General features: G+C 42.0%; 1 protein-coding gene across 2 annotated transcripts; it reads right to left on the bottom strand.

The window, feature by feature from the left end:
- Nucleotides 1–1,282: 1,282 nt before the first annotated feature.
- On the bottom strand, nt 1,283–13,109 carry LOC143694101 (uncharacterized). Of its 2 annotated transcripts, XM_077178402.1 has the most exons (6): nt 12,973–13,087; nt 6,806–7,382; nt 4,731–4,867; nt 3,420–3,521; nt 2,320–2,428; nt 1,283–1,824 (listed from the first exon to the last, which is right to left on the bottom strand). In XM_077178402.1, exons 3-6 carry the CDS (start codon nt 4,859–4,861, stop codon nt 1,729–1,731), a joined length of 438 nt encoding a protein of 145 aa, XP_077034517.1. In that variant the 5' UTR covers nt 4,862–4,867; nt 6,806–7,382; nt 12,973–13,087; the 3' UTR covers nt 1,283–1,728. The 2 variants fall into 2 exon arrangements, with proteins under 2 accessions (XP_077034517.1, XP_077034516.1); XM_077178401.1 differs by lacking the exon at nt 6,806–7,382 and having other exon boundaries at nt 12,973–13,109.
- Between the last annotated feature and the right edge of the window lie 1,475 nt (nt 13,110–14,584).

Here is a 14,584-nt window from a genome sequence, read left to right as displayed (position 1 = left end):
TGCATAAAGGTTATTTATCTAGAAAGAATTATTTGATAGTATTAAATTGATTCAGCTGGGAAGAGTCAATTTTTTCACAGCTGGTACTTTTATTACATACGAATAGCTCATTTATTAGACCCTCCTGATGTTAAATTTTACCCTTTACTAAATAATAACTTTTAAATATTTTTCTATCACATTGCTAATACAGCTCAATAGAGCAGTTAATTCACTGATAAAACTTCAGTATGTTTTTTTGGCTATGTGGGCCAGTTTCTGGCCTGTGTGTGACTCCAGTTCCAGGTGTGTGAACTGTGCTTTTCTAGAAAAAACTTGCCTACCTGCTGCTGAAGGGCACATCAGCTTGAGAGCATTTTGAAAAAACATGACACTGAAATATATGCTGCTGCTTGAATTTCTGGGGTATGCTGGAGCCATCACACTTTATATTCCTTCTTTGCCTGCTTTCCTTTTGCTCTGTATTTCAAGTCATTCAAAGAGATTTCAAAATCCTTTGCATGAAACGGTCAAATGAAATAGTCTAGTGAAGCTTCATTTTTTTTTCCCAGAAACATTTTTTGAGATGGGCAGTTAGCATCATAATGGGATTTAGGCACCATTCATTAAAGAGAGGAAGCATGTTCCTCAACATGCTTAAATTTGGCTTGATTTGGCATTTGTCTTCACTAAAGAGGGGTTTAAATTCCTTGTCTCATTTAAAACAGAGACTCAAACTTGAAACTCCAACTTCTCTGATAAATGCTTAGCTCACAAATCCATTGAATATTGTATTTTCCTGTTTTAAAAATACACTAAAGGTAGGAGTTGCTTGTCTGGGCAAAAAGCAGGCATCTCCTATGCCGAGGGGAATATCCAAACCACAGAGCTGCACTTTCGTTTTCTCTCACTGAGAGTCTATAGCTGGATACTGCAAACCAGCTTCAAGAGCAAAAAGAGAAGATGCACTCAGATACAGAGAGAACACCAGGCACAAATGGGAGATGTTGAGAGAGGAAAAACTCAGCTGTGCCCTAATGGCCACCCATGGAGTCCAGGAGGGTGACACCTCGACCATCTCCATCCTCTAAGTTGTGCTCATGTTCCCCTCAGGCTTCCAGTCCCCCCAAGCACATGCCTTGTGAAAAGACATGCATCCTCTGAGAAAATCGCTTCTCAGAATCCATCAGCTCTTGGGCTTTTGTTCTGGGCAGCTCCTAGTTTTACTTTGAAAAGGAGCAGAAGGTACTGCCATTAATGTGTGACAGCAGAGTCTTGGAAAATAAAGCAGACAACACTGCAAAAGGTTTGAAGCAACAATTTAATTTTAAAAAAGTATCATGGTTTTAATCTTTACTATTGCTTTTACAGTATTAAAATTTAAAGGATGGCCAGCATGCCTTCAGTTTTCTTCACATCCAGAATCTCTTTAACAAACTCATTTATAGGAAATAGACACTTTATACTGCATTAAAATAAACATAAAAAAGACAGACTTTCTAATTGCTTGGAGTCACATTTCAAAACTAGCAAGTCAGGCAGTTATCCAGCAACAACCTCCTTATTTTAAAAGTTTTTTCTTTAAAAAAGATACGAAAAAGCAGTGACCCAGCACTCGCCTAGGTTTAAATATTAAAGAGATTTTTATCAGTGTAAATTTGAAAAACAAACCAGCTGCCACCACTGGGGTGTTAGTGATGTTGGTCAGTGTCCAGCAATGACCTCCTGTGGTAATTCTGTGTGCTAATTCTACAGTCCATAATTCATGGCCCACCAAAAGGCAGCAACAAGCAAGGCTGCAGGCACCAGCTTCTGGCAGAGGCACCTGACAGGAAGCCTGCAAGTCTGTGGGAGGAAAGGGGTTGGTAATTAGAAATAACAAGAAGCAAAAAGAAGGTGCAAGGAAACTAAAAGAGTGCCCATGTGGGAGGTCAGTGTGGGCCCGAGAGCACGGTCTGGTTCTGCTGCAGAAATGCAGAAGGGGGTCAATTTTACTGGGGGCTCCAGCCACTAAAGAATCCTCCTCTCTTCTCTGGGTAAGTACTGCTGGCAGCAGCTCTGCTCATCTCCCCAGGGAGACCCTTCCAGCATCTGATAGTGGCAGGTGCCTCCCCTCTGAACAGAACCCCACGAGTTGTGTGGGATTTGGGTAGTCTTTAAATGAGAAATTTCAGCCTAAAGAGAAAAAAAACAGGGCACCGAGGGGGTACCAACAAACTAAGGGATAAAGCCCAGCCTGAAGCCACATGATATACTTCACTCCCTGACATTACAAGGGGGTCAGGTGTTCCTGTTGCCTACATGCCAACAAAAAGGTGGGAGAAAAGGGAGAGAGCGTACCCAGCCTCCATAGCCAGTGATCCGCTTTGTCCAGTTACTGCTCACATCTCCACAGCTTCTTATAACACTTTTAATAACATTCCATGTCTGGAAAACACTGATAGCAACCCTGATGATTTAAACAAAACAAAGCATGAGGATATAACAATTATTCTAAAAAGTGGCAAATAAAATACCAATGTTTAGGAAACAAAAACCAACAAAACAAAACCCAAACAAAAACCTTTAGTATATTCCTTCCTAAAAGTGTATGTGTACATATACATTTCTCTAAATATTTAGGAAGAAGACCCTTGAAATCTAAAGATAATTTAGGTTCAGAATTAAGTGATAAAGTGACAATCTTTGTGGTTGTTTCAAACTTGGAAGAGCATAGAGCATAACCCAATAAGAGATGTTCATGTTTGATAAATCAGGACAGCAATACAAGACTGACACAGCAGTGTCATAGGCTCTCTCTGGAGTGTGAATCCAGCTTTGCTGAGGTGGAAGGTGTATACAAATGTTATATACAGATATATTTATAGGTTATGTTACACGGCTGTAATTGAACTGCATTCTGGTAGGTCTGCAATGAGTGACCTTCCCCTCCCAGAAGCAAGGAGAAAATAAGGTAGAGTACCTGGGGCTTCAGACACAGCTGAGTATCTCATGTCAGGACATTGCTGCATGTCAGTTAATAACTATGCAGGACAAGCCTTCAGCTCACAGCAGATAAAAGGCAGTTCAAACTAGTTCTAGCCATGTTTTCTTGGATGTGCATGGGTAAGTTATTGCACATGCAGTAACATGTTAATCCCACACTGGGCTGCAAGTCTCTCATCACTCAGTTGTGCTTAAAATTGTGTCTAAAGTTACTGTGCCTCTGAGGAATTTGAAATAGCAAGACACTATTTAAGTCTTTCGACTTTAAATGGCTGTAGTCTGTTGAAACAACTTACACTTTATTACATAACTTTTCGTTGTAAAACAAGCTGCTTTGCTTTTCTATGTTCTATATGAGGCAGCAGTAGCAGCAATAAATTTTTTATTTTGTGTACAGAAACATTCTTGTTTGTCTAACATGATTATTAAAAGGATCTGCCAATAAGGTAACTTACACTCGTGCCAGGTGAAGCAGTGTTTCTTCTAATGTCCTGTGGTGCTGCCTGTTAAATTCATCTCCAATCAGGGCCAGCTGACGGCCAACCTGAGTAGCTGAGCTGCAAGGCAGGCAGGATGTGCATGTTAGAGGAGAACCCTGCAACAGCAATTCTCTAAAAGCACTCTGCAAAAGTCAGGTAATGTAATTCCCCCAACAGCTGGGCTAAACTGGCAATGTAAAACTGAAATGTTGCAGGAGGTTTGTTTCCCATTACTTATGGGTTTATTGATTAAGTATTTTAGCCCTATACATGAAGTGTTTTGATGCTTTCATAAGAAGCTGCATATTTGGCACTTTTGAAAAAACATGCTGATTTTTTAGGTGTTTCATTTCTTTATATAAGACAATGAGATTCTGGTTTGAGGTTTTTGATTGTCCTGCTCCCTTCCTCACCAAGTCAAAATATTGAAACTGCCTTCACTTCAAACCTTGCAAGAAATTTCTTCTTACAAAAGTGTTGGCTTTGTCATCCAACAGATTTACTCCAATGAGTTCCACTGTGCAGTGTGGGTCTCCAGCTACTGGGTGGTGCCCAGGTACAAACTGACCAAAACGTTAAGGCTTTTAAGGAGGTCCTGGGATATACAGAAACTTGAACAACATCTGTGGCACATGTTGATGCTAAACACTGGTTATGCTTTCCTGATGAAAATTTTCCATTAGATTTAGCTTCTCTTAGACACATGATTTTGTTCTGGTAGACAAATAATATGAATATACATTTTTATTTTAATTTGCATTTCTGCTGAGATCTGCTCACTAGATCTGCTAAATAGTAAGTAGGCTTAAGAGCTTAATTCTAGAGTCTGCTGAAAAAAACCCCTTGGGCTTGGCGGTCCACCTACAAAAAACCACCAGAAAAACCACATAAAGGAATTTTCACAGATGGGGGAGAAAGGCAACCCCTGATTCTTGTACTGGAAAAAATGTATGTATGGGATTAAGAAAAACCCAAGGCAGCACTACTAGTTTGTTTTAACTGGCGCCTGGAGAATTATGTAAAAATGACTTCTTCAGCTGCTTGCTGTAACAGGTGGGTCTCTAATAAAGAGCCATATCTGTGCCCCTGTGCAAGATTAAAACTTAGAGACATTTAATGCAGCATAATCTTGCACAGTCAGTGTTAAGCACCACAGGTTATCTACACTTGCACTATCTATTCCACTTCCAGTAGTATGCACTATGATTACTTGGCTTAGCAGTTTTCTGAAAAGTCTGGCACTTTGTACTTGGGGAGGACAGAAGGAGTATTAATATAGTGTGATACCTGATATCAAACTCCATTTGCTCTGTGGTGTCTGGAATTGTCTGGAGGTTACTGTAGGTTTCCTCTTCTGGTGCTCCATTGGGGTAGCTGGAGAGGACAAAGTGCCTGGGGGTTCTCCTGATTTGAGACATCTTACTCTGCAACAAGTCATGAAAGACAACCTCAGGGCTTCATGTTATGCAAGGTCTTTTCAGTTTAGGTGGAAATTGTTTAAAGTGCTCTTAAAGTTACTCTTTTTACTTCTCCAGTCAGAACACGAGTGTTTCTAAGATTCCTATTTTAAGAGTAGTCAAAGGAAAGTTTCAATGACCCAGCAGATGTCCAGCAATTCAAACATGCAGCATTTAGATGGCTGCTACTTTATACTGGCTCAAAACGACCCAGGAATTGGAAAATCTTGATAAATATAACTAGTGTAGACAAGTATAGTTTCTCAGTAGTTTCACTTAGTACAAGATGCTTTCCTACGCTGTTTGCAACAACCTGCCTGGCATTAAATCACTCTAACCCATGGAGAACCCCAGGCAGCAAAGTACCTAAAACAAACTTGAACAGGTTTTCCTAAGTCTAATTCAGGTCCAAATTTACACATGTTCAGCTGGAGGCTACCAACATGGAAATTACAAGCAACTCACCATAGAAATAGAATATAAGAAAGATTTAAACCCATTAATAGCTTTCCACATGAAGGAGCAGACAGTAGGAACCAGTAAAATCAGTAGAGCTGCCTGCTTGTACAATGGGAAAGTTATTCACAACCAGTACCACAAAATCAATGTCAAAATTTAACAGGCTTCAGCACACGTGGCTTGTGTCTAATATTGGAAGCATTTGTGTAACACAGAGAGCAGTGTTTGGAGAGTAGAGCTGATGTTTTTGTAGTCATTAGGATTGTTTTATTTGGTTTATCAAGGGAAACAACATCAGAGCTGCAGATGGGGATTATTCCAATTACACACGTCCTTGGACACTTGCTGTAGTGGAAGGCTCTGCCTGATGAGGAACTTAATTGCAACCTTCTGGAGATGCTCTGGTTTTATCTGGCATTGGGTTTGGCCAGCTTTTTCATGGTTTCTTTGCTTCCTGGCTCCATCGTTAAAAAACTGATCCCTTTTGTTGATGGAGTGATCCTGGACAGCAACAAAGGGAAGCTCTGCTGGCTCGATTTCTTTCTCATTTTAAACACACTCTCAAGCAGGTCAAATGAATAAAATTCAAATAAAATATTCTCAGAAATTAAACTAAACCAAGCAGAAGGTAATGTCATAATGCTGCTTAGTATGAATTTGGTTTGCTACATTGCTGCAGTCTTGTAAAAACTAAATTTTTCACTTGGGATGAGGTTAGGGCCTTTGTGATCTTCTTTCAATATTTAATGACATTTACATTTTCAACAAAGCAAAATTATTCATAACTAATGTGTATACATTATTGCATAAGCAAACTCACAAAAATATGATACTAAATAAATGAAAATAGGCTTGGTTTACAGAAGCATAGAATCCTCTTACAGCAGACAGTGGTGTTTAATGTGGCTGGAGAAAAGCATGTTACAGACCAGTGTCAGCTGGCAGATATTATGTGTTTTATACAGTTTGTAGTTTCATCTTCTGGATTTTTTTTCCTTCTATTTGTAGCATTTTTGCTTTACTTACAAAGATGTTTAGAATCTAGGGTTTTAAATATATCCAGAGTTCTGAAAGTTCTGAAAAGCTGTGTGGTTTAGCCATGACAAAGAGAAGCTGGGATCAGGTCCTCTGAATTATATTGCACTGGCTTTGAGGGGAGTTGTGTGACCCAACCCTCTTTCTAAGGGGAAATATCACAGCCTTCCTTCCAAGAGAGCACCCATATGAATGTATTTTACAGGTGAGCTAAAAGGCTCTTTTAATTCAGATAATATTTTTTTAAAAGAGACAGTAGTTTTAGGTAATGTATTTGCTTCAAAAGATGCCCTGTCCCATTTTAAATGCTTCCTTTATGTATTGCTGTGTGTCTCTCTCTTACATCCAAAAAAAATCAGGGAAAAAAAGGGTGATGTCCATAGAGGAACTCTGTGCATTCCAGCACCATACCTGATTTCCAGATACCCAGTCACCCCAAGGGCTTTGTAGCTCTGAATCAGGTGCCAAGGCTTCATACAAACACCGAAGTGAAGCTGTGTCACATTAAATCATTCCATATTCACTGCAGCAGATACTTGAACGGATCTTCCATTTCCCAGGGCAACATCTAGACCAGTGGGTTACTGGGCGTAGTGGTGGCCAAGGGCTGATCACGTTCCCACAACTGCATCCCTGTCCCTTTCTGGTGCAAGGTCCAATGTGACACTAGCAGTATGGCCTGGGTGACCCAGGGCAGCCCCTGGTTTGAGAACTCCACCAGAGCTTGGGCAGGAGCTCCGAGGCGTCCTGTAGATCCATGAATGGGAAACTGGGAATGGCAGAGCAGGGTTTGGAGGATCCCAGGGATGCTGAAGTACTCCCTTAGACAATTAAAGTGTGAGTTCTCTGGATGCAGTTAATCTCAGTAGGCTGCATAGAGAAACAGTCAAAGCACGCAGTGCTGGACTTTTGGAGGTTTAACAAGCCAACTGCTTGGCTCACACGTACAAAGTAAACATCTAGGGATGTAATGGTGTACTCCAGTAGCCTGTGGGTACCAATGGAAATGTATTAATTGTGTTTCTTCACAGTTCAGAAAGTTGTTAAAAGTTATCTAGTAAAGCAAGTGCTATAGTGCATAAAATGTATTAAGACCAAGCATAAAAGGTCAGCTGTCTCTTGCACATGTATTACTATTTTTAGCTTTCACAACAACATAGTGAGGGGGAAAAAATACTAAAAAAAGTATTTTCTTTTTCTCTTTTTTTTCTTCATTTCTAGACTCAATGCTAGTTTCACATTCACAGGGCCATACAACGGAAATGTCTATATCTGTGTGAGACGAAAACTGTGTCCTGAAAAAGACCTATAATAAGTCAACACAGTACAGAACTCAGACATGTAAACAAACCATACAGTACCACAACAAAAGCCCAAAGTGCAACATATGCTACCTCACACCTGTTACCATGATAATACCTTCCTCCCACAGGCTAAAAAAGAGTTGTTGGGTCATGCTCTCCACAGCTCAGCTGCAGCCTTGTATGTTGGCTTTGCCCACCAAGCTGCCTCAATGCAAGGCCCATCCAGCAAGCAGGGGTGCTCAAATGTATTTTACAGGATGGGCAGTATTGAGGCAAAGGTAGTCTGGGAGGGTCACTGTCTTGAAGGTGTACAGGATGGGTCTAATTTAGATTCAGAGCAAAGCTTAGCAACTATCTTCTTGAGAATTAGCTGTCTTCAAGCCATTTACTGATTTCTGTCATCAGTTAAAAAATCTGGATGTACAGGTGTAATATAGAAACGCACACAAAAGCTACATTAATATGGACCTGTTGTGTTCCTCAGGTCTGGATCTGTGCAGAGCTGATCAAGAGGAGTGTGTATCCTTCTCCACAGCAGGATGTGTTAATCTTCTACCACCCCATCTCACCCTTCCCTTCTTTCTCTCATTTATAGAGGAAGAAAAAGCAAACTGATTTTGGTTTACAGAAACCAAAGAGGTTCTACATGTATGTGAGTAATTGCTTGTGATTCAGAGATTAAGTATACACCTCACAACACCTCTGAGGAGGCATTGGCATGACCCCATGACAGCAACAGAGATCATTTCCAAACAAGCAACCCGATCAAAAAAGCTCAAACTTCCCTGTAAAGCTTTGACTGAGCATGCTTAAAGCTTAGTTTCAATGGTAAAATGCCTTCAGCAGAATAAATAATGTATTTCAAGTCAAATACATACTTAATGTTCCGATGAAAAGAGGTCTAGATCAAATTTTAAAAACAGCTCTCCAAATGCCTAATTATATGATGGAAATTATGGCAATTTATGAACACAAGACTGATTGAATAATGAAGCATCTTCAGTAGAAAGATTATGTTGATGATGTCTTTACTTTGCATAGTCAGGTTGGTTTTATTTGTGAGGGTGTTTTTTAATCTAGCAAAAGAGAACAGAAAATCTTCTTGAAAAAGGAACATTGCTAAACCAGGCAAGCCAGCAGGTGAGTTGGGGAAAACAAAAGGATCTGAAATTTACTTGTAGTCAGTTCAATTAAATTTGCTGTGTTAACATTTTAAGTCAGGCACAATGATTCTTTAGTACAATGCACTGAATGCATTAGTTATAGTTTATACATTATCCTTATGTATTTCACAACTTATCAATGCAGTTTATGTGCACTTTTTGTCTTACACATACAACCTGACATATTTTATGCAGATGTGACACCGTAAAGCTATAAATATACCAATATATGATTTACTATATTTTAAAACTGGTTATGAAAACAGAAAACCACTACTGATAATCTAATTCCAGTCTTCAGGCTCAAAATTCCCAGTGCCTGCCTACATAAATATGGATTGACAGACAGGACCCTCATCCTTTACCCCCACTGTATCAAAGCCTATCTCAAACTGCTTCAGATTCTACCAGCTGCCCATGCAAACTAAATTTAAATGAAAAACAAATAGAGGCTTGGTTGTTTGCATATATATCTTCAATCCATAGCCACCTCTTTCAAAACATGACATCATCCTCACGGCTGCAAGCACAAATCTCTGTGCTATTTTACAAGGACAAGTCTCTGACATAGCGACTGAAGATTAAGAGCTAGTTAAGGTTTCAGAGAAACAGCCATATTTGGCTGGCAGGAATATACACTTTAAAATCTCAGGCATTTTTTTGTTTGGTTTTCTGTAGGCTCTCCTGTGACCTCTGTCAATGAGCAGCAGTTGCCCTCAACTTCTGGCCCTCTTCCCTTGCAGGCCAGACACTGTGAGCCATGGGCAGCACACAGCCCGTGGGCACCAAGAGATCCCTGCCCCTCCCTCACAGGGACATCTGCCTTGGGAACCACCACAGCTCAGGGCAAAACGTTGTAATGTAACCATCAGCAACCTGAGTTTCTCTTAGAAAGATGAGAGGTTAAGTTATCATTACTCATTTTGTGCAGGTTAGTTAACCCAGGGTGCTAGATGAACTCTTGAATCAGTATTAGGTCAAGGAGCAAAGATAAATTAATTCTTTGTCTCCTACCATGTTCTCAGTCAGCTTAACATGACCTTGGAGACTGTTTACACAAAACACTTCTTAATATTGCCTCAAACAGCTATTAAGGGACACTTTGTAAATCTAAAAAATACACACTGTACTTACATTTTACTTCATTTCTGGTTTTATGCTCAGTAAGTTAGTATGATAACATGCCTCCACTGGGAATGTAACATACATTCTCTTACCTCAAAAGAGAATAGGAATTGAGCATTTGATTACATTTAAACATAAAAAAACATGTTCCTAAGCAAGTTGTGTAACCTCAGGAGCAAGAGAAATGTATACAGCAGACTTTAAATGGAGGAAACCTTTTACAGCAAAGAGCACATACAGATATTTTGTATTTCAGTCTCTACTGAAAATGTTTAAGGGGCTCTGATTGAGTCAAGACTTCAAGAACTTCAAGATTTTTATGTATCATCAGCATTTCCATGTTGTCTGTTAGAGCACTCAGAGAGCCCCAGTCCTTACTGGGACTTATTGGGACAGAGATTGTGACTGTAGAGAACAAGAGATTTCCACCTTAAAGAGTAGATAGCACAGGTATGTCTGCATTAAAAAGCCATCATTTTAATAAGTATCATTTTCCTTAAAGAGTCTATGGATTCCTTCAGTTCTCACAAACCTATTTCAATGGCTTCTAAACTCAAAAAGAAACAAGGAGTGTCTGCTTCTATCAAAATGAACACATTGAGTTCCCAAGAGGTTTCATGGGAAGAGCTAAGAACCTTGACAATAAGAATATATTGATACCCCAGTGAAACTATTCTAGTAAAAAAACCCAAAACCACACACATATTCTGCCAGGCTCTGTTCTGGGTTTTTTTGTAACACCACCACCCATCTCAGGGATATCTACTTGCTGATAAGGACTTAAGGTTTAGATTTATTCAGATTTTGCCCTAACATTGATATTTCCTTTTCAAAACATCTTCTGCCCTTTGTACTTCTCTGTCTCACCAAAAGGTCAAGATTCTTATATAATAAATAAGAACTTGCTTAAAATTGATTATTGAATTGTATGGCCAAGTTGTTGGAGGTAAGTATGACAATATATATGGTTCAATAATCTGTGAATGGAAAAATGTTTCTTTGTTCACATTTACTCCAAAATTTTGTGTCTTAGATTTTTTTAATTTTGAAAGTTCCTAAAATAAACTATTCAGGCAGAAAAGTTATTATTGGTGTTCAAAAAAGTTAGTGGAAAACTCATAATTATTAATACAGTTGCATAGTAAAACCTGAGTCTTAATTTTAAGATGTGTTCACAATAAAAATTAAAATCTGATGTATTTTTGAGACCTTGTTCAACCACTCCATTCACTTGGAGGGTGAAGTACCTGCAGTGAACCTGCTTGCATCCTCAGCAGATAGATTATGGGATTCATGCCTTGATATTAAATGTAGAATTCAAGGATGCTGGCCACCAGGGTCATAACCTATAAAAATACTGGGGCAGATGCTGAGTTTTAATGGACCAAATAACATTTTTAATTTAAACCTGATAATTCATAATATTAAAAAGCTGGCACACTTGGGAGAGCCATGGGCTGCATTTTCCATCCCTGGTCCCCTGAGCACTGCACAGCACAGTACCCACACTGTCACCTTGCACCTCCAGCCTGTCCCATTTAGGGACACTACTGGACTTGTGGTCAGAAAACTCATCATCTTCTAAGACCTTTGGTGGCATCTTCTACAGGTGCCTCTGGAATCCCAGTTGCTGCTGCCACGTTGGGAAGGTGAGAGAAACTGTTGGTATGCAAGAACAGTGTGACTGTGAGTCAAAGAACTCAAATTTATCTCAGTATTGATGCTGTCCTTGTTCTGAACACCAGTATAGAGAATTCAAATGCCATGCTGTTTGCAGTTTTACTTAGATTTCCTGTATTGTGTCAAGCTCACAGTTCCTATTCTACTCCCACCAGCTCTTGTTTTGCCCAGGAGGCTGTTACCCTGCAGAAGCTGAGTACATTCAATTTTTTTTTGTCTGCTCTAAATGGTCTTATGGTCAATAGCCTATTGATACAGAAATCATTAAAAAGAACTACCACAGACACCTACTAAACAAGAGAAGTCAGCAATTTTGTTAAATTTCTTTTTTCAGGGAGATTGTGTCCCTACAGAGGTGACATTTTTACATCAGAAGATATCAAACACCTTGCATAAAGACTGATTTTCTTCTTCATTATACTCACTGCCAACTCTCATTCAGCTGACATGCATTAAATGAAAAATAAATTAATGTGTCCACAATATTTTAATTCAAAATAACTTTGTCCATGTATCTGTGACAGAAAATGACAATGGAATCTACTCTGTCTTCCTGTTATACATGTGTCTGTCTTTCTGCTATGGCCTTGAGAAGCAACCTCAGGCTAATACTTTCCAATTAAACACCTCAAAATCTGTTTAATCACAAAACTCACCACGCTGATGAAATCACTCCTTGTGAAATGACTTAAATATGACTGAGTATATGCTGCTGTACAGATTTCTGCATCTATCTCTGCTGTTGCAGATCATTCCTGTCATCAACAGCACCGTTTTAAACGTACACAGATATAGTAAACGAGTTATTCAGGGATATTTTATGTTTAACTCTGGCATATTTTGCTACATATCTTGGACTTATTTTGAGGGCTTATTTCCTGCTTTGCTAAGAGTGAAAGTACACGCATTCCGCTCTTCATTTGCTTAGAACACCGGAGTACAAAGCGCACGGGTGCTCGCAGCATCCTTCGGAGGGACGCAGGTCCCTGCCGGGGCTGAGCAGCCGGGGCCGGACGCTTTCCCGCCCGCGGGCACAGCGTCCATCCCCGCCCGCCGCGTTTGTTACACGGCATCGATCCCGCCTCTCGGAGCCGCAGATGCGGAGGAGCTGCCCGTGAACGTCCCGGGGCACGCCGCGGGGCCGGGGAACAGGTGAGGCGGCGGGTCCCGGCACCGCCGGCAGCCCTCGGCACCCCGCAGCGCCCCGGGAGCGCAGCCTGGGTCTGCCCGGAGAGCGCGGCCGGGTTCCCCCCGCTCCCCCCGCGGAAAGGCGCCGCCCGTGTCCCGCCGGGCCCCCGCCGCTCACCTGGGCCCGCAGTCCCCGCCGCGTCGCGGGCACACGGCAGCGTCAGCAGAGGGGGCTCCCCGCGCCCCCCGCGCCGGCCGCTCTCGGCGGTGATCCTGCCCGACGGCCCCTTTTGTCCGCCCGCGCCCCGCCCCGGCCCGGCCGCACCGCACCACACCGCCCCGCCCCGCCGGGACACCACCGCCGCCACCGCCACCTCCGCCCGCCAGCCCCGGCGCTGCCGGCGCTACGGGAAGCGCCGCGGGGCAGCGGGGCTGACTGCGCCCTGCGCCCCGGGGGGAGCCCGTGGGCCGGGATGGTCCCGGGCGAGAGCCGCCCCGCGGTGGGACAGCGGCCGTGGTGGGATGGACCCCTGCGTGGCCGTCGCGGCACTTGGTCACCACGGCCCCCTGGCCGCCACGGCGTGCGTGAGCATTGCCGCACCGATGGAGATGCCAAGTGGAGTGAGCAGGCCCTGCGGACACCTTTTGCAGAAGGAGCCCTGTTCGAAATGGCTGCCCTTGTCTCTCAGTGGGCCCACGTGGGTTTTTTGGTTTTTTTTCAGTACGCTGAGCATGCTAGAACCCGCGCAGGGCTTTGGTTTGGGAATGTGGTGGTGTTCACTTTTAAACAGGGAGGAGCAGGCTTTCCTCTTGGTTCAGCTTAGCAACAAAAATACACTTGCATCCCCAGCTGTCTCGAGGGCACCTGAGGAAAAGGGCGTGGAGCAGAGAACAGAAGCCCTGGCAGCACAGCCAATGCAGAGTTACTGAGAGGTTAAAGAGAGAGAGATCTGCTGAAACGCTACTAACACCTTGCCCAAAAGGTTTAGTGAGGTCATGGGACTTTCGGTGTTTTTCTTTTGTGCTGGTGATAGCAGTGTTGTGATTCAGTCAGTATCACCCATCACTAGAGAGCACAGTGTACTGCAAAAGAGCTCTAAAGAGCCAACCCCGCTATTGCTCCACACTTTATTGTCATGTCAAACAGCAGACTACACCAGGTAATGTTTGAGAGCGGACTTTGCCCTCTATTTATAGTATGATTTCATCTTTCTGAGTGAAGGTAAACACCAGGAGAAGCAGAACAGCAACATAGATGCATCACTCCACCTGGACCTGGGATGCCCTTAAGACTTTCCTGGCTAAGTTTTTCAATGTATAAAAGTGTTTACCTGTGTTGTGTCCGTGTGTCTTATGCAAACCACTTCTTTCAGCACTGTGCAGTAGAACCCCCCCTCGTCTCTCCCCTCCAAGCACCGTACAAGAGGTTTATTCATCTGTAAAATGAACATTACAAAGCTTATCTTCCAACTCATGCCAAGGACTGTGCAGTGTTTACATTTGCACATGCTGGAAGAAAATTGCCTCGAAGGTACAATATAATAAAAGGTAAATTAACTTCTGCACTGTCACTGCTTGCCACGACTTCCTTCTATTCACCAGTTCTGATATTTCCATTCTTGTATTTACCACTTCAAATGAATAATAGTTCCTCTCTTGACACTTGTGAATTTTGAACATACAGGTAACCTTGTGAGTTCCCTCAAGCTTAAAATAAAATACCCAAATGTCATCATAGGAGTCATTTCCATCACAAAGATAGCACACCAGGGCTGCCACTGCATTTCCTG

This window comes from Agelaius phoeniceus, chromosome 5 (assembly GCF_051311805.1).
Source record: "Agelaius phoeniceus isolate bAgePho1 chromosome 5, bAgePho1.hap1, whole genome shotgun sequence".
Taxonomy (NCBI): domain Eukaryota; kingdom Metazoa; phylum Chordata; class Aves; order Passeriformes; family Icteridae; genus Agelaius; species Agelaius phoeniceus.
The sequence above is the reverse complement of the archived record's forward strand: the minus strand, read 5'-3'. Positions and strand labels throughout refer to the sequence as shown.